General features: G+C 34.8%; 4 protein-coding genes across 5 annotated transcripts; 3 read left to right on the top strand and 1 right to left on the bottom strand.

Moving 5' to 3' along the window:
• Positions 1–1140: 1140 nt before the first annotated feature.
• LOC18050065 (poly [ADP-ribose] polymerase 2) lies at positions 1141–7703 on the top strand. Its single transcript, XM_006444312.2, has 18 exons — positions 1141–1374; positions 1458–1719; positions 1826–1941; positions 2057–2138; positions 2447–2685; positions 2945–3071; positions 3272–3327; positions 3953–4026; positions 4216–4262; positions 4401–4450; positions 4682–4744; positions 5491–5571; positions 5721–5831; positions 5987–6062; positions 6172–6314; positions 6688–6761; positions 7166–7271; positions 7335–7703. The coding sequence occupies exons 1-18, from the start codon at positions 1291–1293 to the stop codon at positions 7422–7424; spliced, it is 1881 nt and encodes a 626-aa protein (XP_006444375.1). The 5' UTR covers positions 1141–1290; the 3' UTR covers positions 7425–7703.
• A 3215-nt stretch (positions 7704–10918) lies between these two features.
• On the top strand, positions 10919–17376 carry LOC18050064 (gamma-tubulin complex component 4). The gene is made up of 16 exons (XM_006444311.2): positions 10919–11224; positions 11379–11670; positions 11830–11966; positions 12055–12153; positions 12352–12472; positions 12600–12860; positions 13060–13140; positions 13209–13292; positions 13520–13606; positions 13734–13789; positions 13904–14101; positions 14314–14539; positions 15029–15117; positions 15859–16012; positions 16169–16291; positions 16381–17376. Exons 1-16 carry the CDS (start codon positions 11055–11057, stop codon positions 16477–16479), a joined length of 2277 nt encoding a protein of 758 aa, XP_006444374.1. The 5' UTR covers positions 10919–11054; the 3' UTR covers positions 16480–17376.
• Positions 17377–17549: 173 nt separating this feature from the next.
• Positions 17550–20146, bottom strand: LOC18050063 (putative S-adenosyl-L-methionine-dependent methyltransferase MSMEG_1480/MSMEI_1444). Its single transcript, XM_006444309.2, has 7 exons — positions 19609–20146; positions 19311–19462; positions 19096–19216; positions 18533–18657; positions 18321–18449; positions 18070–18234; positions 17550–17774 (listed from the first exon to the last, which is right to left on the bottom strand). Exons 1-7 carry the CDS (start codon positions 19796–19798, stop codon positions 17703–17705), a joined length of 954 nt encoding a protein of 317 aa, XP_006444372.1. The 5' UTR covers positions 19799–20146; the 3' UTR covers positions 17550–17702.
• A 1202-nt stretch (positions 20147–21348) lies between these two features.
• Positions 21349–23982, top strand: LOC18045888 (blue-light photoreceptor PHR2). 2 transcript variants are annotated; one of them, XM_006444308.2, is made up of 4 exons: positions 21349–22421; positions 23125–23351; positions 23458–23556; positions 23749–23982. In XM_006444308.2, the coding sequence occupies exons 1-4, from the start codon at positions 21441–21443 to the stop codon at positions 23828–23830; spliced, it is 1389 nt and encodes a 462-aa protein (XP_006444371.1). In that variant the 5' UTR covers positions 21349–21440; the 3' UTR covers positions 23831–23982. The 2 variants fall into 2 exon arrangements, with proteins under 2 accessions (XP_006444371.1, XP_006444370.1); XM_006444307.2 differs by having other exon boundaries at positions 21349–22430.
• Positions 23983–25957: the final 1975 nt, after the last annotated feature.

Here is a 25957-nt window from a genome sequence, read left to right as displayed (position 1 = left end):
GTACAGATTCTGTACCTAACAGCGCCCATCATCCCACCATCCCATTTTCTATTGTTTAATTTCTCACTCCACATCCAACCACATCCAACGGCTGATGCTGCAGTCTGTAGCTTACAGATTCTGTAAGCTAGTCGAGTCCTTAAAATAGAGTTTTAATGCTCTCTTTTGATGTGGCCTTGAGTTCTCTTTAAATTTTAAAAATTTTATTAATATCGTACGTACACACATGTTAACATATAAATATACGTATTTTTTTTGACCTTTTTAAATACAAATATCATTGTTCTTATATTTTCATTCATAAAAAAACTTAGATTACCAGAGCAGAGAATCTTAGACTGAACTTCTATTAATCTATAAAATTAAAAGAATTTTGAATTAAATGAAGTTATTAGATGAAATGCTATTCTAAAATTTAAACTAAGTGTTATTCATTTATTAAACTAAACATAAATAATACAATATAATACAAAAAAAAAACTCTTCAAAAATTTGAGAAAATCTAGTGGTACAAGTAAAATTTAAGCGGAACAAGTACACTACCTCAACCTAGTAAAAACATGTCATTTTATAATTAGGATAATTATTCACCGATCACCTGTTTTTTTTTTTTCAAAAATACACAATTTTTTTTTTTTTACAGCATTCCATCTGAAGTTAACATTTTTTTCACTGGTCAACTCGCGTTATAACTGTTAGAACTTTACTGACATTATAAGGATAAAATTATTATTTTACAACTATATTGTTTGAAGACAGAAGTAGACATGTGCAAAATAATATAACTTTAAGTATAGTTCAGATAAAAAAAATTATGTATTTTTTAAAAAAATACAAAAAAAAATGATCGGTGGATAATTACTCTTTTATATTTAGGGATAAAAAAATTATTTATACAATAATTCGTTAGTTCCCTTAACGGTTTGAAGACGAGAGTATGCTGTAAAATAATATAATTTCAAATGGAATTCAGTAAAAAAATTTAAAAATTATATATTTTTAAAAATATAAAAAAATAAGTGGCCAGTAAATAATTATCCTTATAATTATTATGATTTATGAGTGAGAATCAAATTAAATAATGTAATTATATATATATAATTTATCACAGAAGTTTCTCACCGAAAGCTTGCTCGACAATTTTTATTTTCTTAGTCAGAACCCAACAATGACCAGTGCGGGTTCTATAAAACCCCCCCATCTCCCTCCATTTTTCAAAGCTCCCAATCTTAATCTTCTTCCCGCGAAAGCTTCAGACATCATCGCTTCTGAGTGTCAATAATCTGAAGAATGGCAAGTAACCTCAAAGTAGACCAATTGCGAGCCAAGCTTGCCCAACGTGGGCTCAGCACCGCCGGAACCAAGGCCATATTGGTCATTTTCTTTTGCCGGTCAATTTTGCTATACTATTTCTACATCACAGTTAAGTGTTAACTGTTTTCTGTGAATTGTTATAGGTACAAAGACTAGAAGAGGCTGTGGAAGAAGAAAACAAGAAGTCAGTGGGTAGCAAGAAGAGAGGAAGGGAGTGTGATGAGACTGATTCAAATGGTTCGCAGAAGGTGAAATCCATTGAGAGTTTTGGTCAAATGGGTGTTAAGCAATTGCGTGAACAAGCCGATCTTCGGGGATTATCCAAAGCTGGAACCAAGAAAGAACTTCTTGAGAGACTTTGTAACCACGCGGAGCAGAGTGACTCTAAGGATACTCTTCTTCAAGGTATTTATTTTTATCAGTAAGTAATACTTGATCAATTGACTTCATTTGATTCTTGTTATTGGTATTTCTTCGAAATTTATTTATATTGTTGTTTTGGTACTTAAAGAAGAGGTGAATGAATGCAAGGACGAGAAAATTGTTAAGGCAACAAAGAAGGGTGCTGCTGTATTGGATCCATGGCTTCCAGAACATATAAAGATTAGTTATCATGTCTTTCAGAAGGCAAGTCTTATTTGTAGTTGCAATAGCAGCTTGTAGCTGATAACATTGAGCTTTTTTTTTTCTTTAAAGTTTCTTCTCTCGATAATTTAGTCTGAATTTGATTTGTACGATGCAGGATAATGATATCTATGATGCCATGTTGAATCAGACTAATGTTGGGGACAACAATAATAAGTTCTACGTGATCCAACTCCTAGGTAATCTCTCAACACTGTTTATGTGATATTTGTATGCTGTCATTGTTCTCTATTTATTGTATGCGAGAAACATCATACATTTGGTGACATATGTACTACCAGAACAGGGCTTTAGGTGAATATGGTAAGGGTCCAACTTTCAAAGTTCAGCTTATGAACTTGTTTTGAGGTGATGGTTATTACAATATCGGGAAATGTAACGGAAAATTATTTGTGCTAATTCAGACACAAACACATAATGTAGGCAATCGCATTTCACTAGTTTTGTTAAAACTATACTCTCCTTTTTATTACAAATGTGTTTGCAGAATCTGATGGTGGTGGAGAGTACATGGTCTACAATAGATGGGGTAGAGTTGGCATGAAGGGTCAAGATAAGATATTTGGCCCCTATAATTTGCAGGATACTGCAATTAATGAGTTTGAGCAGAAGTTCTTTGCCAAGACCAAGAACCACTGGTCCAACAGGCGGCAGTTCACTTCTTACCCAAAGTGTTACACCTGGTTGGAAATGGACTATAGTGCAAATCAAAAAGAGGAATCAGTTGTGAGTTCTTTCATTACCAAAATTTTAAATTCTTTTGTTTTTCGTAAAACAGAATTCTCAAAATGTTATTTTGTTATGAAATTATCTTTTGGAAAATGGTTATGTTCCTCCTTCCAGAGAAAAGAATAGGCAACAGATAATCATAATTATATGAAGGCAATAGTTCTGAATTTGTTCCATTTAATGCAATAATTTAAATTCTTTATGAACTTCTGCAAATTATGTGGTCTACTTCTGAGTTTTCTATAGTGGTTATCAGGTCCACGAGAAGCCTAACTCCACTATAAATATTCAACCTCGGAATACAAAACTTGAGCCATGTGTTGCAAAATTTATCTCTCTTATATGCAATATCAGCATGATGAAGCAGCTAATGATGGAGATAGGTTAGCATCAATGATTTAGTTTCAACATTCTACTGGAGGATACATGATATATAAGCAAAGAGCATTATTATATTATTGGTTGTTTGGATTGTGAAAGTAATTTTGTTGGAGTTTAGTCAATTTTATAACCGCTTCTTTTGGTACCCTGAGTTACATTGTCACCAATGTTTTTTTTTTCTTTTATATCTGCTCTCTTTTAGGATACAATGCTAATAAGTTGCCGCTCGGTAAGCTTAGCAAATCCACAATTTTGAAGGTAAGTGTTTGAAATACAAGCACTGTAAGTTAGTTATTTTGCATTACACAAATGCCAAAAAATTTCATGGTTAAGTTTACAATGGATTAGCTTGGAAGATTTGGTTTAATTGCTCCATTAGGATATCGTATTGGACATAAATCTTGCTTTTAGTACAAAATTTTCTTCTTGGATGATAGATGTGATATCTACAACCTTAGCAAATCTCTAGCATCATTATAATTCTTCTAGAGATAATATGCTGGATTGGTAGCATTAGTCAAACAAATAGTTACTTCTGCATATAATCATGCTGTGATGATATTGTCACATTTGCAGATTTCAAACATCTATTGTCATATGGAATACTGTTTCCATACTGCAGATATTTCTTCTCATTATTTCAGGGGAAAGAATATTGAAGATCATCTAATTAGTTAATCTAACTAACAAGATGTTGAATCATTTTGTTAACAACATTATTGTAAATATGTATGAGCTTTAAATTTTAACCAAAAAAGGATAACCACAAATTGATTACTTGTGAATGTGTCTTTATGGGTTGCAATTTGCATAATACTAGTCTTCTTCTTTTAGCACTACTCCTAGGGTTAACTAATAAACTATTTTTCTCTTGTTTATGTAGGGTTATGATGTGTTGAAGAGGATAGCTGATGTTATTCACCTGCCAGATAGAAGGAAACTGGAGGAATTAAGTGGGTAAGAATTTGTTTCTGTCAACGGACACTATTGGTGGTTGATTAAAGGTGCTTGAATCTCACAAGGAATGTCTGATGCGAGATACTTGATAAATATTGTTGATTATTTGTTCATTTTCCTTTAGAATTCTTAATTTTAACTTCAAAGAAGTTGGGGGAACTCAATTTTTAATCAGCATTTTTGTTGCAGAGAATTCTACACTGTTATACCTCATGACTTTGGATTTAAAAAAATGCGTGAGTCCTTTCTCTCTTCCAAAGTTCCTGGCATGCTTGTTGAACCACAGAGAAACTTGGGATATGGCTAGCTTAGTTGCTTGTTTTTACTGTATCAAAATGGTAGCCTAACTAGTTTGAGAATATGACTTGTGGCAGGTGACTTCGTCATTGACACCCCTCAAAAGTTGAAATTGAAATTGGAAATGGTGATTATTTTTCATGTTCATATTACACATCTGGCTTTGTTGCTGTTCAGAACCTCTACTTTTGAGTTTCAATTATTCTCCTAACAACTTCAATAGATTGACCTTTAAAATTATAGTATCTTTATGTATTGTCCATCTACATAACTTACTCTTTTAGTCTATCGGTATTTTCATTTTGCATGTGGAAATTTACTTGGGTTTCTGTTCTCATCTCCTTGTATATACTTGAAGGTCGAAGCACTGGGTGAAATTGAAGTTGCAACAAAGTTGTTGGAGGATGATACAGAGATACAGGTATTCCTATTTACTCTTCTTTGTTGTCAGTGCCCATCAGTTTATGGATTCAGAAAGCCATCTTTGCTAGTCTAACATGCCAATATAAACAATAGATTGATGCAAAAGAGTAACCAGTCTTTTATTGTTATAATTCAGTTGTAAAACTCAAATCAACTTTACTAGTTTATGATATATCGGATTTCATGACTGAACATGTGCTCTTAAAATCAACCTTTTTGTTTCTCACCATTTTTAGTACTTATGTCCAAATAGCATTTTATTATTGGAAAAACATCTTTTATTGCTTTCGTTATCCTTGGTTTGAGAGGCTGGGAGTAGATTTTCTAGAAATATAAAGTTTGAACTGTCTTGACTTCTAATAAGATCAATGCCATTGAGGTTAATTCATGCTTTGTAAATCGTAATCTATACACATTCCTGTTGTTTCCATATAATTTCCTACATTCTAATTGGCTTTCCTTTTCTTTTCCCCAAATAGCAAAAATTTGGAAAAAGAATAGGCCATGCCCATTTGAAGAGTTGTTCTTTAGCACTTCGTAATTAGCTAGGTTATGAAATTAACCAATATAAGGGAACCCCTTTTGAGGTGAAAAATTTCTTCTCTATCTTTTGTTCCTTCTTTTTCAGAAGTTACCTAGGTGCTTGCATGTTGGAAAATTGCTTTTCAATTTTCTTCATAATTGCTTGTTGAGTTCCTTAGACCACTTCCTGAGGCACTCTAATTTAAGAATAAATCATTGCAGGCAGATCCATTGTATTCTCATTACCAGCGTCTTCATTGTCAACTGACTCCGCTTGAAGTTGATTCGTTGGAATTCTCTTTGGTATTTAAATTCTGCAGCCTATAAGTTCAAATAGCAGAGAGCTTGTTTTGTTAGTGGCTGGGGCTGGGTGTCATGGTTTGGCATAGTTCTCTTACTTTTACTTGATTTGGTCTTTATGTTGATACTTCTTTCATTTCGGCTGTGTACAGATTGCCAATTATCTGCTGAACACTCATGCGAAAACACATTCCGCTTACAGTGTTGATATTGTTCAAATATTTAGGGTAGAAAGAGAAGGTGAAACTGAGCGCTTCAGAAAGGTGATAGTTCATCATTTGTAGTTATGAAGTGTCACGTGTGAAATATATCATCTATTTGTGGATGCTTTCTTGATTGTAAATTTTCTATAGATTTTGCTATCTATAGATTATGGTAAACATAATCTAATTTTGCTGTCTTTTGCTCTTGTCAGCAGTTCTCCAATTCAAAAAATAGAATGCTTTTATGGCATGGTTCTCGGCTTACAAACTGGACTGGCATTTTATCTCAAGGTCATTATTTTTATCAACTTATCTTTTTATATACCAAACTGTCCATTTATGTGTTTTCTATAATGACTGCATATATCTGAATGCAACCTATGCCATGTAAAACTGCCAGGTCTACGAATTGCTCCACCTGAAGCGCCTGCAACTGGTTACATGTTTGGAAAGGGGGTTTATTTTGCTGATATGTTCTCCAAAAGTGCAAATTACTGTTATGCTTCTCCTTCTGCTACAGCTGGTGTGCTGCTTTTGTGTGAGGTTTGTTTTTGTTTGTCCTGTAGAATGTGGAAACTAAGTGTATGTTAACTGAGAATGGACATATACATGGAATATAAAGCAATATGTTGCACATCAATTGGCATTGATGGGTATATGTAGAAACAAGATCATGAATGGACATTTCTCATCACACAACAATCTTGATATTTCTCATAACACAACAATTTTGTCTTAATTATTTGTGATTTACTTCAGTGCCAGGTTTTGTTTTCCCCGGAAAAATTTCTTTTTTCCCATTCTCTCTTGTGGCAGAAAATTTTGTTTAATCCACTTCTGCCCCAGCATGTAATATCTTCATGTCTCCCCTATAGTTGAATGCTCTCATAATATTTTTGAACCACATGCATTCTAGGTTGCACTTGGTGACATGTCTGAGCTCCTGTATGCAAATTATGATGCTGATAAGTTGCCAGATGGGAAGCTAAGGTTTGTGTCCCTGTTTTTAAATTAAATGTTGGTATCAAGCTTATCAAATTGCTGACCAGATAGAATTTCTGAATGCAAGAATTGAGGTAGAAGATTTTCTCATGTCATTGCTTATTGAATTGAATCTATCATTACTATTTTTTAGTTATGGATGTCATAGGCAATCCATGAATGATTCTGACGATATGGATATGCACATTCTGTATATTTCACACCTGCCATCACTGGTCTATAACATTTTTGTTTGTAAGGCAAATTTTTCGGGGGCAAGTGAAATTTGAATCTAGACTTTAGTTTCAATTAGGAGAGGTGGAACTATTTATTCTGTTCTCTTTCTGCCATATTGTCAAAGTGCTATGAACAATTGTTATACAGATTGAATGTGGTTTATTTGCACTGTGCAGCACAAAAGGAGTTGGTCAAACTGCCCCAGATCCATTGGAAGCGGAGACACTTGAAGATGGGGTCATTGTTCCTCTTGGAAAGCCAAAAGAGCAACTGAACTCCAAGGTGCGACACAATAGTCCATTTCTTATATATATTGTATAATGTTAATGTTTATCCTTCTTGCAGGGTCATTTGTTGTACAATGAGTACATAGTCTACAGTGTGGATCAGATTAGGATGCGCTATGTGGTTCAAGTGAATTTCAAATATAAATAGACTTGCGTCAGTACGTAATTTTCCAATTTTGATAGCAATTTTCTTGCTCTGTAATTTATTATCTAATGGGTAGAAATGATCTTTTCAAAGTATTGGAATATGATACCTCCTATGTACTCATGCTTGGTTGGGCAATTAGGAGGGAAAATCAATGGGCCAATTTTGTAACTTTTACCGCATCCATCGATGTTGTGTATATTGGGAAATTTACGGAGGCACGGGCTGACACTGATGATAAACTTAAAAGAAATGAGGAAATAATCTGTCCCTTTTTTTTTTAATTTATATTGCATCACAATTGTGTGTGTGTGTGTGTGTGTGTGTGTGTATTTATTTATTTATTTATTTTTTTGCGTTTGGTTGCTGTTCCTTTGCTGAGGCAAAGTCAAACATATGCAGCAAGCACAGTGGAATTTAGCTTCTTGGAAGCATGAGTGCATTTGAATCCAGTAGGAGTGTGTGACCAAATAAAGCATTTACTACAAAGAGCACCGAAGAGCAAGGTGCACACGCTAGCATTTATTTCCCTCGATTTGATGATGACTTCATGCCAAATCTATGTTCTTCTTCTACAAGACAAAAAATGGTGATTTCACAGTGACAACACCATTTTAATGGTACCATTCATTAGACCACCAAAGCTGAGACTTAACAACAAAGGTGATGTAACTTGCACATGCCTTCAACAGCCAATGTTGCTTCTCCATTTAGTACTTTATGCTCATCCATGTCTTTGAAGAACGTAGGAGTCTTTAAAGTCTTTGATGCAACAAAACTACCATAAATTTTGGGGGGGAAAAGCCGGTCCCCTGATTCCATAGACGGGAATCATATCTTTCCTAGGGAGCTTCTGCTTCATTTTGCTCTCTCTCTCTCTCTCTCATTATATAACTCATCTCTCTCACCACACCACACTCAAAAGCTTCCGCTCAACACGCAAAGCCTACGTGCACTCTTACATTATTCTCTTTTACTAATTGCACCAACAGGTTCCTCCCCAAAGAAAATTTAAAAAGTGACCCACATAGTGGACCCAATATAATAGAGTGGGACCCAGGATCAAGACATTAGGTCAAGAGATTCTTGATCCAAAGGCTAGAAAACGGTGTGTGTGCAACAGAAGGGTTATCTTGTTACACAGGTTTCCAAATCAAATTTAAGGCGTTTGTGAATTTAAGGCAGACAAGGCTCTGTTTGGTCTTCCTTAGAAATCTTTACTTTGAATTTTCTATTGCGTGCCACCATGATTGCATGGCATGGCATGGCTTTATGGCTCTACCACCGGAGTTTTTTTTTTTTTTTTTTCAAAATAAATTTTTATCGACACCCAATAGGCCAATACTTGGAAAATTTAAACAAACACACACGCACTCTCCCTCTCTTTTTTCGCCTATAAATACACAAGCTTCTTCACCGTCTTTTAAACTCACATATGGCAAGTAACTTTGTATTGTTCTATTGGGTGAGTAGCTCCTTGCTGGAGAAGCAGGGCACGTGCAAACACCACTTTGGCTCCTTTCGGTTTCAGAATTGCCACTAAATCCTTTGCACGCGCTCCCCTTCTCCAACATGGGTTCCTCACCTTTCCTGATCTCTCACTCTTAACTCCTGAAAGAATGAGCTTCTGCCTTGGAGGTAAGGTATGTGGTTCTGCTTCAGCTTCATGTCAAAACCTATGTCTCTTTCATTCGTTATTTAATATTTAGTACTTGTGTTTCCTTTTTAATTTTTTTACATTCACTTAGAATACTGCAAAGAGCAAAAGCTTACCGAGTACTTCTAACTCATTTCATTTTCTGTATCAACAATCGTCAGTAATGGGAATTTTGATACTTCATCTGCAACATTTGAAGCTACCAACATCAAAACAAACTTATAAGAGAATTTTAAGCACTTATAAATTATAAGATAATCCTCATTAACGCACACGTGATTTTTACATCACTTTTGTGCAATGTCACGAGAAACAAGCAAATGCAAGGAAAATGCAAAAAGTTCCGAGCTTAATTGGGTAGTTAACATTAATTATTATCATTTTCACCGCGAGGTAAATGATTTTGTAAATTAATTGTATTAACCTTACTAACCAATTGATGAATGCCACGTCATTTGAAATAGTTCTTTTGGGATAAATAATTTAGAATGTGTAGCATTACTCTGGTAATTGGTATGATATAACTTTTGTTTGGACAATGCTAATAAGGGCTGGTTTCGTATACTATAGTTTTGAAAGTAACTGTTGTAAAGAGAATTAATTAAATGTTTAATAAATTAATTTTAAAAGCAGTCATTTGTATTTTGTTAATATTATTATTAAACTCTTGTAATAATATAAATGATTGAATTAGACACAACGATGAATCAAATTTGTTTACACATTAATAAAAATATGTATATATAATTTTTTTTATTGTGTAAATGTAATAATAAACAACTAAAATAAATATTTATGTTTTTAATTTTATCTTTTATCTTATTATCTCAATATAATTGGCAATAATAATAATCTCTTTAATTTTAATGATTTTATTTTATGATTATTATTTTATTTTATAATTATTAAGGATGATTTTAGATTTTTATAATATACATGAGAATATATACAGAATTATATCAAGCATAAAATTGATTTTTAAAATCAAGTTTTAAAAAAAACTACTCTTTTTATACTTTTCAAAATGTACTGTAGTATGAAATGATTTTGTCAAAATAATTTCTAAAAATTTTATCAAATACAAAAATTAACTTTTAATTTTTTTTTCAAAAATCACTTTTAAGTGTATCAAAAACAATTCCAAAAGGGTGCTATTAGTACCGTTAGTTTTGATGCATTGCACTTCATGCGGTGTTGCTTCATTGTGACTATTATACCACACACACTATCTTCATCAATTTCTTGGATCATATAATTGATATGATATTTATAAATAATCCAAGAAATCGTACAAAATAAATAATCTAATAACTATTTATTAATTAGAGCAAACTAAAAAGTGTGTCCGTTTTCAACGCTGCCATTGGTTTTGTCGGTTGTACTTTGGTAAGACAACACTTTACAAAGCGCCATACACCGAGAAAGCGAAAGGGAAATGAAAGCGAAACACGCAGCATCACCTTAAATTTGTGCTCAAAGATCAGATTCTGGAGAATCTCTCTGTTCCTGAAATCGGCCTGCTACAACGAAATTGATATTCATTTCTTAAAACCAACGTTTATTATTGTTATTATTTTTAGTTTTAAAACCAACGTAAAATAATAAATAAATTACCGGATACAAGTTTTCCTTTCCCTACTCTTGAAATGAATAATTAATCACTCGTGAAACTTTTAATCAATTTTTTACGATAAATTACATTTAAAATTCTTGTATAAAAACAATTAAAAAATAAAACAACAGTTAGAAAATATAACGTCAAAAAAAAATTAATCGATATGTGAAAATATAAATAAACGTAATTAAAGGACGAAGGAAAAAAATAAAAAAAAGGCGCAATTCGGAAGCTAAATGAATTCAAATTGTTTTTTTTTTTAATTTTTTTTAAAGGATTCAAATTGAATTCCCAGTTGAATCGAATCACTCTAGACAGTCACACTGACACAACTCTCAATTCCCGCAACGGCGCGAGAAAAATGTTACACGAGCTGCTGCTGGCTCTATTAGGATACACCGGAGATCTAATAATCGACGAGCGCGAGCACCAAAACTCTGCCGCCACTCCATTATCCGGCGACGCTCCAATCTCCGAGGAGTGCTCCTTTAAGCTTGCTCCCGATATCTCCTTCATCGAACCCAGCGAACGGTACATTCATGATAAACAAAATAAATGCCGCCATTTATTTATTTTATTTTCTTTTGCTAGGGTTTCCTTCGCTGCCTAGCCAAATGGCGCGAAATTTTATTGAAAATGACTGTCTTAATTATTTGTATGAATCGAATTGCTGTGGCTGCTGCAGGGATCTTTTAGAGAAAATCATTACTTTAGGATTTTACTACAGAGAAATTGATCGATTTGCCAGCAAGGCTCGGAATTTAAGTTGGATAAGGTCTGCGAATGCGTCTCCCTTGGAAAGGGCTGCTGAGTTGTCAAAAAGCAAAACAGAAAGGCCAAGCGTGTACCGAAGGGCTATTGCTAATGGCATTGTTGAGATACTCTCAGTGTACAGGTCTGCTGTTCTCCTCATTGAGCAGAAATTGTTGTCTGAAACCATGCCTATCTTGGCAACTGTAACGCAAGGTCTCAACAAGGTTGGTGGTTCTATGCACTATGCTATATGTTTGTTAACTAATTTTACTGAAAAATTGGTTGTTTTGATTCAAACCCTGACCTTCTTTTTCTTTTTTTTTTAAATATTTTGTAAAACTTTATTATTTTATTTGCTTCTTATAAGTGGATGGTATTTCCAGTTTTTTGTCCTTTTTCCACCTCTGTATGAGCTTGTTCTAGAGATTGAGCGTGATGATATTCGTGGAGGACAACTTCTCAACCTTTTACATAAGCGGTGCCACTGTGGTATGCCTGAACTGCAGGCATGCATTCAGAGGTATACAATTTTTTTATTTCCATATAATTAACTGCTGGCTATTCCATCAATACCTGATTATGCACTGTGACATCATATTAAAGCATAGGCTTCTTTGGCATGGGCATCAAGTCATGTACAACCAACTTGCCTCATGGATGGTTTATGGGATTCTTCAGGATCAGCATGGAGAATTTTTCATCAGAAGGTATTGACCAAAAGCATTCTTTTATGTTCGATAAAAGTGGTTTTGATTGTAATATGTTTTCTGATCCTCTAGGAAATATATATGCGGTTAACATAGGGACAATAATTTCATTATGCTTGAATTTTTTATCTTCTCCATTTACTCAGAAATATATATATACACACACCTGAAACTGGTTCTCTGGTTTATAATTTTCAGGCAGGAAGATAGAGATACAGAGCAGTGTTCATCTCACTCAGATGTTTCTGAAAAGTTGGCACGCTTGTCAACGGATTATACTTCTGTAACAGACTGGCACTTGGGATTTCATATTTTTTTGGTATCTTGGATCTGCCTTTTGAACTGCTTGTGCTTTATGTGTTGCATTTGGGGAAGGGTGGTTGTGGTGCCTGGTAGAAAAAGTTTAGTTTCTCTCACCCTTATTTTTCTTGGTTATGATTGTGCAGGATATGCTGCCTGAATATATCCATATGCGCATTGGAGAATCAATTCTTTTTGCTGGTAAAGCAGTCAGGGTTCTCCGGAATCCAAGCTCTGCATTTCGGTTTCAGGATCAGCTGATAACAAGAAGTTCTCAGAAAATTCAAGGAGTTACAGGGCGCTTTTCTATTCAGAAGGAGCCTCTTCTGGATATGAAACTGATTGGAGAAGAATTGCTTCCACAGTCTGACGCTGATAAGATTGAAGCTATGCTTCAAGGCCTTAAGGTTTTCTTCCTCCTTCGTATTGTAGATAACTCTTGGTTGTTAGTCCTTTTCTGATAGATACCATAAATGTACTTAAATATTCGTCTTACTCTAACTTGGCAGGCATATTTATTTTTCAAGATAAAAGAAAACATTCTTTTACCCCTTTTAGTCCCATTCATGAATTTTAAGGCTAAACCGTTGAATTTATTACATGTAGGAGCCATCCGAGTTTCACAAAAGATCATTTGAATGTGCTGTTGACTCCATACGGGCTATTGCGGCCAGTCATCTTTGGCAGGTGCTGAATGTGATTGTTTTTTATATTTATTAAATCTTTTATTTACCACAGTTTCTCTATTTTTGCAGCTTGTTGTAGTACGTGCCAACTTGAATGGCCACCTCAAGGCCTTAAAAGACTATTTTCTTTTAGAAAAAGGTGATTTCTTCCAGGTAAAGGATGGAGAATGTACTACTTCTTTATGTCCTTTAGGGAACGAAAGCTTATTATACGGCTTTTGTTGTTCTTTTCTGATGGTGGGGTTTAATTTCTTCTATGAAAGTGAGGTTCCCTTCAGATTTTTGGATATATCCCTAATCCCATTGAATTGCTGGTTTCATTATTTGAATTCTTGCTAACATTCAGCATATTGTAATAAGACTTTATTGTTGAATGCCAGTGCTTTCTTGAAGAGAGCCGCCAGTTGATGCGTTTACCACCTCGCCAATCAACTGCTGAAGCTGATCTTATGGTCCCTTTCCAGCTTGTATGTTAATAGTTTGATTTTCTGGCAACCATTCCATGTAATTAATAGTTTGATCATGGTACCTCATGAAACTTCTTGGTTTGCTAAGTATTTGTCAATGAATTGATTCCTGCTACCTGCAATGCAGGCAGCAATAAAGACCATCAGTGAGGAAGACAAATACTTTTCTAGAGTATCCTTGCGGTAAGAGCTCACGTGCAGTATCCTGTTACTTCTTCAAGTTGCACTATCTGCCCATTTTGCATGAGTCATGTTATGGAAAGAATTTGAGCTAAATTGTCTTTCTACATATTCTAGGATGCCTTCATTTGGAATCACAGTTAAATCCCCCCACGTAGATTTATTGAAGGCAAAAGCTTATGCTGATGGAACCTCAGGTGCTGCACTATCAAGTGGTAATTCAGATATTTCCCTTGATGGCTGGGATGGAATTGCTCTTGAATATTCTGTCGATTGGCCCTTACAGCTGTTCTTTACCCAAGAAGTACTTTCCAAGTAAGCTTTTATGATTCTTGTTATGTGTGATTGCATTCCGCACCCAAAAAATAATGTTGATACTCGTCCACAAAACTTCCTCTGTCTTTTGTCTGTAAGTGCATGAAAACTGAAAAGGCTTTTCAAACAAGAACCACAGCCAGACTTGTGTTGGTGGTTGACTGAACAAGCTTCACCTTTGCCATATACATGCTAACATGAGTGCACACCAGGTACTGTAAGGTCTTCCAGTATTTGCTGCGGCTCAAGCGAACTCAAATGGAATTGGAAAAATCCTGGGCCTCTGTGATGCATCAAGATCACACATATTTTGCCAAACATCGAAATGATCGAATAAACTACTCAAAATCTCAACAGCGACGGCAGACCTGTAGACCAATGTGGCGTGTTAGAGAACATATGGCATTTTTGATCAGAAATCTTCAATTTTATATCCAGGTATTAGTACCATATGAATTTACTTTTTAATTTTTCTGAGTGCCATGCAGTTCTGTGAATATTTAAACTAGGGAAATGCCTTGTAGTCAGCAAATTTCATGATCCAATAGGGATTATGTTCTAAGGAAATCCATTGGCAGGCATTGCATTTTTGTGTTCAATGTGGCAATCTCCAGTGTTGATAAAAATCTTTTGGTCTCTTGAATCCCATTTTGTCATTGAGCAAAATATTTCAAGTAATAAGGGTTATGAATCATATGTAGGGTGATAATTTGATGTATTATTTCTTTCTTAGTTTAGCAACAGATGCTCACAGAATGATATTCAGATTTAAGTGTCCATATCCGTTGGAGCAATCCACTTTTTATTCAATAAATGAGCCAAAAGTTGTTTTTGATTATCTATTATTTCTCATATGAATCTTGTGAATGCCAACTCTTAATTTTATTCATCATTTTTTAGTTATGTTTCTCATCTTTCCTGCATTAGGTTGATGTGATAGAAACTCAGTGGAATATCCTGCAAGCTCACATTCAAGAATCTCATGATTTCACTGAACTTGTAGGCTTCCATCAAGAGTAAGTAGCACTGATGTTCATCTGGGAATAATGGGTAGTACACTTTGCAGCAATACTGAAATATTGTACAGAACTGATTGCTTTTGTTGCTATCAAATAAAGGAACTCGCTGAAATTTGAATCATATTAGTTGATTAGCTAGCAAAGAAATAAAGTGGTACCTAAATGTGGTTCCTTATTTATTTATTTATTTTTAATAAAGGTAGTACTGCTCTCTGATTTCAAAATCCTGATCTCTAAGTGCTTATCTCAAATACTAGTTTTTTATTGAAAGATTGATCTTTTCTTTCAACTGCAAAACTAAGTTTATATTTAAAAAGCCTTAAAATCTTGTGAATCTTAGTACCTGGTTTAGTTTCACCTACATTTGTGATTCTTTTCAGTCACAACTAATCTCAACTCAATTGAGCCTCAATCTCATATTAGGTAGGGCTGGCTACATTAATAATATGAAGTATTGGTAACAACCTTGTTGACATCATGTTTTTAAAATTTGGACTCCATCTATTTGGGGTAGCCATATTAGATTTGCATACAATGCTCAGATGCAATTCAGTGGTCATTCCAACTGGAAAGTGCTATTCCGTGAAATAGAAGACTCAGTCACAATAATAATTCCTGAAGCTGGCTTAATAGAATTGAGCAATTTTCAGTTTTTATTGTAATATGGAATAAATGATTCATATGCTCTTCCTGATGGTAATTGCAACATTTTGCTTATATTTTTATTGTTCCCTACAGGTATTTGTCAGCTTTAATTTCACAGTCTTTCTTGGACCTTGGCTCAGTATCAAGAATACTGGACGGCATAATGAAACTGTGCATCCAATTCTGCTGGGCCATTGAGAATCAAGAAAGCAGTGAAAATACACCTGAACTGGAACATATAACAGAGGTACCTATATTTAGCACTTTCTATTGTAAGATTGTGCTTGTAATGTTACTATTTAGGAATTTTCAAGTTGGTCATTCTTTGAACATTTCGAGTTCCTTAACCCAATTGAGTTGATGTTGCAGCATAAGTTAGTCATCCTTGATTGATGTCTTTCAGGAATTTAACAAGAAATCAAACTCCTTATACACCATACTGCGGAGTACCAGGCTTGCTGGGAGTCAGAGAGCCCCATTTTTGAGGCGATTTCTTTTGCGTCTAAACTTTAATTCCTTCTTTGAGGTAAACCCATAAATGAGGGTCCTTTAGATACTTCCTCTTAATTCAGCCCTACAGATTTCTAACAGGTGTTTGCTTTCCTCAATCAACAGATGACTGCAAGAGGCGTGCTGAATGTTGTTAGACAACGTCCGGCTATTACTGTTTTAAATCAACAAGAACCATTAAATTGCTTGGAAGTCTCAGAGTAGATTAAGATTTCTGTAGCAATTTGATATGTATAGTGTTGTATTCATTAATGTTTGTTTGGTGGAAGTGAGGGAGTATTTATTTGAAGGCTGGTTCAAAAATATGCTCTGAAGCGGCCATCGATTTTGAGAGATTTTGAGAAGTAGATGGTCACTTCACCGTCATCATTGTTAGGTGGTGATTTGGAGTTGTGCTTGTGGTTTGCTTGAAAGTTAGTCTGATTTGGGTAGCTGAGATTTAAGGCTGCGGTTTGTTCTCAGCTTGTTGACCTGGCGTTGAGCCATCCCTGGTGGTTAGCTAGTGCTTTCCACTGGGGATGCACTTCTCTTTTCATGAGTAATGATAATACTTTGGCAGATTACGGCAGGCGCTATGGTAGCTGAGGCTGGCATGTATACGCTGTCTTCGCAACAAGATTTTTGTTTGTAAAATTGTCATCCTGTATTTATGAAGTGGTTTCGGTGATTGTGATGTAGATTCAAGTATGTGAGAACATATTACATACAAAGACTTCATCGATGCAAAAATGGCGGGGGCAGCTAAGCGCTTGTCTTTTGTGCTTCTCAGTTCTCATCTGCGTGATGATTGCACGTAATTGATATTTCAGATTCACTCTGATGATGAAAGTATCTAATATTTTCAAAGCACGTGCCAAAAAGCTGATATGAAGAAGCAATTCTTTTCCACAAAGAATTATCCCAATCGTTTAGATCGTACTCCGAACATATGCCGTTATAGTGACTCATAAGAAGCTAAGGCCAGAAGTCATAGGACTACAAGTCTAATGGTGGGTTAGGGCACTCAACAACGATTTGAAGACGCTTTGAATCTTCAAGAGGTTTTTTTTTGGCTTTTTTATAAAATTATAAAATTAAGGTAAGACTTTTTTCTCCCCCCACCCACCCCCCCCAAAAAAAGATTGGTAGTGAGAATAGTTTTTTGAGATGGTCTCAAGTAAATTTTTGGGTTCTACTGTGTGTGTGTGTGTGTGTGTGTAAAAGATCCCAATAAACTCCAGTTTTTTATGTGTAAATTATTATAACCATTAAATATAAAGTATAACCAAAAGAAAGAAGCAGAAGAATAAACCTTACTTCTATGTGCATTATTTTCTGTATATTTACGATGCGCTGCTAAATCGCAAAAAGGAATATAAAAAAAAATCACAAAATTACATCATTATAGCCTCCACCAGCACCAAGAGACACAAAATATCTACATAAATTCAGAGCTCTTCAAATCCTTCTTCATCCCCTTCTTCCTCTACCCTCTGCAATTCTCTTCTCCATGTGTCCATCTGTCATTAATGCACACGCACACACAAAAAGCTTAAAACCAAATACATAAACATATAACAGAATATTTCTCCAAGATGTACATTAAATAAAAACATTAATATTACTTGAAAGCAACAGATTAATGGAATCAATCTATTTTCATGCCTCACACACCAAGGACAAAAGAAACTGCAGAGAGAATGCTATGTGCACAACTTTTATGTGGGAGGATGCGTCGAGGAATTGACTCTTAATTATAAAGCAAACTAAAATACATCATTATAATTAAATCCAGGCTAGATATAAGTTTTGCACCTGATCATCAGAAAACCGTAGTTGTTCTGCAAGAAATAGGATATTCTTGTAGTATCCTGGGGCTAATTCCTTGCCTAAACTGCTGGCAACTTCCTTGTAGCTAACCATGCCCACTCCAAAACCATTGCTCATGAACAGTTTGTCCATCCATTTTTCAGTAGTGGACTACACACAAGACCAGACACCAAATGATGTCTTTAGCAGGGAATTAAGTCGGAATCAATACCATTCAGAAAATAAACCAAACTGACCTTGTTCCCAAATTCAGTTTCAGCCAACCATGCAGGTAATTCTCCCAAGAAGAGACATTTATTCATAGCCAAACTGCCAACTAACAACAAAACATCTTCAAAACTTGCCAAAGTCATCACTGGAAGCCCCTAAAGGATCACAGAAAATAATTACATCAAGAAAGTCATCATTGAATTGACAAATTTTAAGTGATAAGTTGAAGCTTTATCACCTGGATGGCCCAGACACTTGGCCGATTTCCATTAAAGCCCTTTGCACGCAGAGCTTGTTGAATATTTGATGATTCTAATGGAACATGAAGAAATAAACAGCTTCTTGGAATCTTAGCCCCTACACCTAATAATTCAAGAATGGACTTTCAGAACATATTGCAGACTTGCAGTCCAATCTACGTAGAAAAGTGAGCGCATGATAGAGATTTGAGTAGTCAAAGCTCTTTAAGATTTTACAATGAAATGAAGAAACACATGCAAGACACAGAAGCCTAGTATACAATTTATTGTACGTAAAAAAGTCTATTCAAGTTTACATATTGATGATATCCAGAAAGTGAGTCTTCATCGGTGCATCTTGTGATTTATTCAGTACAAAACCATAATGAGTTTCAATTTATAGTATCAAAAACCAAATCTTTCTGATATCTACATTTCTCAAAAGTACTTGCAAACGCCCAACACCTAAAGTTATCAAGATGATGTATGTTTTTTGAAATTAATTATATATATCAGTAAATTATGTTCATCAATGACTTAAAATGAGTCAAACGACACCGACCTTCAAGCTTTTCAGCTGATATTTTGAAGATCCTTTCTGGTGAAATATCAAATATTATGGTCGAAGTGGGCCAGTTAAGCCTATAAGGCCGAGTGTCCATGCCATCAGTCAACAAAACAACCTGCAGAGCACAAGTAGATAGCTAAAACCAACTTCCCATTTCATCAAGATCAAAACTAATAATTCAATTTATACCATAAGTTTAGCAACACTACCTGCTTAAGTCCATCCATGTGATTCACTGTACGAAGTAACTTATCATCAATGAACTTAGTTGTGAGACAATAGTGGTGTGAGTACTTCTTTAAATCCATTTGAACATCAGGAGGAACCAAGCAACCAGCATAAGGATCAACAAACAGAGGCTCTGCATATGCATTACACATATATATAGAGAACAAGAAAGTTTAAGTTCTCAAAGATTTTTATCATGAAAGCAAGAGATCAATTAATCAGTTTTGAGAGATAAGATTTTTTAGTACAAACAGGTAAGTAAGGGGGTTTTTGACATGCCTGGTCGATGGGTCTCCTGAAAACGAAGCGAAGCTGCATTCACAGCGGACTGGAGTAATGGGTCATTTTCGCCGTCCAGTTTAGCTCTCAACAGAACCCCATGTTTCTTAGTCTTCGACTTGTCGTTGAAGCGTAGAGTAGAGATGGTAGCAACGGCAGGCGCATTTGCAAATCTTAATAAGCATTCCATTGATTGAGACTGATCATTCACCGACGATTAACGGCCGGGATGATCAAACTTTTCACTGCTCCTTCATTGGTCGCTGTATTGGATTGGAATCGTCCTTACAGAAGTAAAAGTGTAGTACTTTAGCTGGCAGCAGGACCACTGAGGTTTTGTTATTTCTGACGTCTGTTCCAAAGACCCGTACACGTGGCATTGAAAGTTATAGAAAGTTGCAGGCCTACAAGCGTTGCGCTGACTGGGCTAGCAATTAGCATCTTGGGATCCATCTCGGTCTCGGAGTTCTGAGCTCAAAGTTGTTTCTCTCTCTCTCTCTCTCTCTATCCCCTCTATTTCATTTAAGGTGATTTAAAATTTAAAAAAAAAAAAAATTGATCGGGCACAATAATATACTGCGATATTCCAAAATTAAGATAACTTAGAACTTTAGCAGGGCCAGCGCCCCAAAATTAATCATTTAGGTCTTTGGAGTACTTGCATGTGAGACTTATTTTTTTAAAAAAAAAAAAATTCAATCTGCATGTGGGTAAGATCATATAAAAAAAATATAATAATTCAGCAATCAAAAGTAAGAAACAGAAAATCGGTCATGAAATAATTAAATAGAGCAACTAATAATGTTCTGGAGCTGATTATCACTCACAGCTAACAACTGTGCCTCCTCGAAAGGCCGAAACAACATTGGCCAGTGGCCAGCCATGACCTGGTTGGGCCAGAACCCATTGTGGATTGGGTTTTGCTTGCATGAAACCCGTATCGACACGTCTAAAAGCTCATTAAAATTATTTAATCAACGAAAGGCAATTTAATTTATTTTCTATTTTTAATAAAAATTTAATTAAACACTTAAATAAATTATTCTTTTAACAAAAATTTACACTCACCCATTTCATAGCTTATATTTGTATTTTAATAAAAAATATTTGTTAAAAAATCATAAGAGTTTAGAGTAATGAAAATATAAATTATATAATAAAAATAAAATATTTTAAGATTTATATGTATTCCATAAACAAAAAAATTAAAATATATTATATTTTTTAGGATAAAAAATTTATAGCAAAATAATTAATTTTAATATATAAATTTATATTTTATAAATAAAACTGAGAGTATTTAAAATAAAATAAAATAAAATTTCAAAGAGGTATCGTAAAAATTTTAAAATTTAGAAAGGTGTTAATAATTCCACTCACTCACTCCTATTCGTATATCAGATGATGGCGGCGTCAGAAGGTGAAGTGGAAGAAAATTGAACGCATCTGCGAAAACACCGTTAGTTAAAGTAGGAGCTGGAAATTAAATTAAATCGTTAAAAAATGAAGAGGGTTTCAAAGTTGAATGAAACTTAGCGAAAAAATGTTAGGTGCAGGTCTGCGGACGGTCGCTGGGAGGAGGGGCAGAAATGCAAATAATACAAACTACACGTGCTTTGTTTGAATTCCCGGAAATTCCAAAGAGCCACGAAAATCACTCACCAACCAAACGCGATACAGGGTAGGTGTATGTATATATATATATATATATATATATATATATATATAAATTTTAAAAAAAAAAAAAATTCCCAACACCAAACACTAACGGCAGCTTATCTCCATCCAGTTCAGCTGCAACACAATTTTCATCTTCCATCTTCAGGGTTGAAATGGATCCCAATAAGCAAAATCTTGAAAACCCAGAAAACCATTCCAATGAGGAACAAAACCCACTTGCGACTATCCCTTCTCAATCACCATTTGCCACTCTTTCCCTCTCATTTTCTCTCCCCCAAGTCCTCCCAGCCAACACTTTCTTCATTCAACCCAAAATTTCCACCTTATTTTCCCACCAACCAAACAAGGTCAAAGCCCCCACACAAGCCTCTACGCTTACCCACATCTCTCTCTCCGCCTCCTCCACTCTCTCTCCTTCCAAAATTTCATTCAAGTCCACACTCTCCGCAAACCCTCTTCAGAGCCCTCTCTCTTTAGGGCCCCACCGCCCCTTGGACCCGAACAATGGGGCCGCAATTCGTCGAGCTTCCATTGTTTGGTTCCGCAACGACTTGCGGGTCCATGATAACGAATCTCTCAACACCGCCAATAACGAGAGCGTCTCTGTTTTGCCTGTTTATTGTTTCGACCCGAGGGATTACGGCAAATCCTCTTCTGGCTTTGACAAAACGGGGCCGTATCGGGCATCGTTTTTGATTGAGTCAGTTTCTGACCTTCGCAAGAACTTGCAGGCACGTGGGTCTGATCTCGTGGTGAGAGTGGGAAAGCCGGAGACTGTTCTGGTCGAGTTGGCTAAAGCCATTGGAGCTGATGCAGTGTACGCGCACAGAGAGGTGTCACATGATGAGGTTAAATCGGAGGAGAAGATTGAGGCAGCGATGAAAGACGAGGGAATTGAAGTGAAGTACTTTTGGGGAAGCACTTTGTACCATCTTGATGATTTGCCGTTTAAGTTGGGGGAAATGCCGACTAATTATGGTGGGTTTAGAGAGAAGGTTAAGGGCGTGGAGATTCGGAAGACGATTGAGGCATTGGATCAGTTGAAGGGATTGCCGTCTCGAGGAGATGTTGAGCCTGGTGATATTCCTTCCTTGTTGGATCTAGGTCTCAGCCAGAGTGCTGCAATGTCTCAGGTTTGGCATGTGAGATTTTGAATTTGTTGTTTGTGGCTGTGCTAGAAATTCTGCTATAGCGATGCTTTATAATTAGCATGTCTTGAGATTTGTTGAATTAATGCTTTTCTCATCTCGAGACCAAGAGAAATGAAGGATTAAAGGAGAGGATGGGCAATTTTAAACAGAAAACAGAAAATTTTATGCAGCTAGTTTAGTATGAATTAAAACATGGCAGTTCATAATAGGAGTGTTTTTCCCTCAAGACCTATAGGAGAACACCTGTACAATGAAGAAGTAATTCCTGGTAGTATTGTGGATCTTTTGATTCTTTTTCTTCTCTTCTTGGGTAAATACGCATGCTTTGCCCCAATACTACTTGGGCAAAAGTGAAAATGGTATCGTTGAGCCAGATTATTGCATTAAGAGTGTGAACTAGCCAGAAAAAGGACCATTTTCCATTGTAATTGTTAATGTGATTTATTAATGCTTTTGCACCGTTATTTATTTTGTGTTCTACGTTCAGATTTTGTTGAAAGTTGCTTTGCTTTTTATGTTGCAGTTGACCAATTATTATGCAAGACATACTTGGTCTTGATGTTAGAACATTTGACTGTTTTTATCAGTTTCAGTGGTACCCAATAATCATTCATTTGAAATAGACTCCATGGAATTTTTTACTCCAAGCTGTGCTGTAACTATGTCATCTTTGTTCATCATATAGGGTGGAAAGCCAGCTGCCAATTCTATGAAGGGAGGGGAGACTGAAGCACTGCAGAGGCTAAAAAAATTTGCAGCTGAGTACCAAGCACAACCACCCAAGGGAAACAAGGATGGCAACCATGATAGCATTTATGGTGCAAACTTCTCTTGCAAGATTTCTCCTTGGCTTGCCATGGGATGCCTGTCCCCTCGTTCCATGTTTGATGAGCTAAAGAAAACTGCTACAAGGTATTCCTCAGACTAATAGCTTTCTTTTAACAAATTTAGATTGAACTGATATTCTATTTTCCAAAATTTTCATGATTGCTCATTCTGAATGGAATTTTATGTGCAGTATTTCTGCTGCCTCAAAGTGGAATGATGGTGAAAGTGGCTCATCGGGTGCTGGATCAAACTGGTTGATGTTTGAATTGCTGTGGAGGGATTTCTTCAGGTAATTTGACTGAGCATACTTGCTGAATTCACACTGGAATTTGTGTTTCCTTTTTCTCATCTTTGATTAAATTAACCATAACCCTCCTACTCCTTACCTGGTGCTTCAGTGAATGTTATTCAAATGTATCATGGTTGTTTCAAATTCTCCTGAGCGGTCATCTTTATTGTTCTTGTCACTTGTTATTTGTAGATTCATTACCAAGAAATACAGCTCTGCAAAGAAAGTGGTTGAAGCTGTTCCAGCCACAGCTTGCACTGGTGCCCTTGCTTAGATCAAGAAATTTCTACTGTGAGGCAAAAAGATATTGTTTCAGAGCGGTTGTTTGCTTGCATGTATCTTAATGAGAATCCAAAATTTACTTGTTACTTGTGCCCCCTTGTCAAACTTCTATTTCATTGCCATATAAAATGATTACTTATGGGACTTTCTGTCTCTTCCATCTGGTGGCCAATTAATTCATTTGCCCTTTGTAACAAAACCCTGGTATCTGTTTTTATCCTTTGTTTAGTTGAGACTTTCCAATTATTTGGGATTTTCGCTATCTTATTTATTTCAGTAAAAAATTGAGCACATCTAGCTTGTAATTTTAAAATATACTTTTGACTTGGTGATGAACATGACTGGAATTCTTGAACAGTTTAACATCAGGAAAGATAAAATTCACGTATAAGAGAGTACCCACAACCTATTTTGTAAAGCAGACAGTTGGATGATTATATTTTCACTCGGCAGATATATAGATTAAGCTTGTGGATGATTATATTTTCATTAGCTGAAATGAAAAGCCAGCATCGAACTCTTACAGCAATAGTTTCCGGTAGCGTTTACTTATGGAATTAGAATATGAATTCTAAAATTAAGAGTGTGAAGTAAGAATGGGAGTGACTATGAGAGTGTAAAATAAGAATTAGTATTTTATTTTGTGTATATTTTTTTAAATAATTTTATGTGCTTGCCTTGAATTGAGTGTATTTTACGTTAATTTAAAGAGCTGTAGTTTTTAATTACAAAGTAAATATATTTGTAATATTACTTTATTTTAGATTGGAGTGAATTATTTCAAACAATAATTTTACCCTTATTTAAAGAATTGTAATTTTTAATTACATATTGAATTAAAAATATCTTTGTAAAATAAATTATTAATTTTAATTATATAAATTAATAATAATAACTATCAATATTCTTAATTATGTAAATTAAAAAGCAATACAAATAAAACATTGTTATTAAGAATATAGTACAAAATTAATGTTTCTTAGAATAAGCTAATTATTAGTATTAAATAAATAAAATAATATTATATTTTTAAATAACTATAGTATATAGTAATATTATTAATTATCTATGAATATAATAATATTATTTTTAACTAAATATGATAATATTGTGTATAAATAAGTTTGATATTATTATTTTTAATAAATGTAATTTTATTTTCAAATAATATAACTTATTTATTTTAATAAATATAATTATATTATATTTAATAAAAGGTTAAAAAATAGAGGTGGAAGTGGATCTCACTCCCATTGGGTAATTTTTAAAAACCACCCTTGAAGTTTGCATTTGCTACACCTAGATAGAATGTATGCATATATTGACAATATCCCCCCTGGCTGTGTATAAGAGTTAGGCACCCATTAGATAGTTGAGGGCAACAATGTAAATGCCCCATTTTTTAATTTTTAAATCTTACAAAAGCTGATATACGGTAAATGATTAGACAAGAGCAACTAGAGAATGCACATGATGCTTTGAAGCTAGTGAAACCCGAGGGGGGTAGTAACCCATTTTCAAACCCACGGACAATGCTTAGCTTCATTTCTTCTTGTTTTTTCTGAACATAACTTAATACCCGCTGAATTTAGCAATAGTTGAGGCACTTTGTGATACACTAAGCTAACAAATCTATGAGATCAACTACGTTTTGAACTGAATTCTAACGATGACCGATATCTGAACAGTCACTGATTGAAAACGTGAAAGATGTGTATTTTTATGGAAGTTTACAATTGAAGTTGAGTTTTATTATTTTCTTGGATTTTGTTTTAGGGTTTTCACAAATTGAAGCAGTGACCGAAAATGAATTGATTTTTACGTTGATAACCATTGGTTATGTTATGTAAACTATGAAAACAGATTAATTCTTGATGATTTTGGACCGTGATATATGAATGTTTACTGAAATTTGTTTGATCTATTTTTCCAATTGCTTTTTATGAGAATGCATAGTTTTTGTTGAGAAAAATGCTTATGTTTGGTTTTCTTACTTATTATTTTACAAATGTGTAGCCTATGTAAAATTCAACCGCTTGCTAGTTGTTGTTTTTTTTTTTTTAATGTTTTATATAGACTGATTCCAACAACTGAATTTTGTTGGTAAATTGATGCTTAT

This window comes from Citrus clementina, unplaced genomic scaffold (genome assembly GCF_000493195.1).
Source record: "Citrus clementina cultivar Clemenules unplaced genomic scaffold, Citrus_clementina_v1.0 scaffold_3, whole genome shotgun sequence".
Classification (NCBI taxonomy): Eukaryota; Viridiplantae; Streptophyta; class Magnoliopsida; order Sapindales; family Rutaceae; genus Citrus; species Citrus x clementina.
Note: the sequence above shows the minus strand (reverse complement) of the source record. Positions and strands in the feature narration are given on the sequence as shown.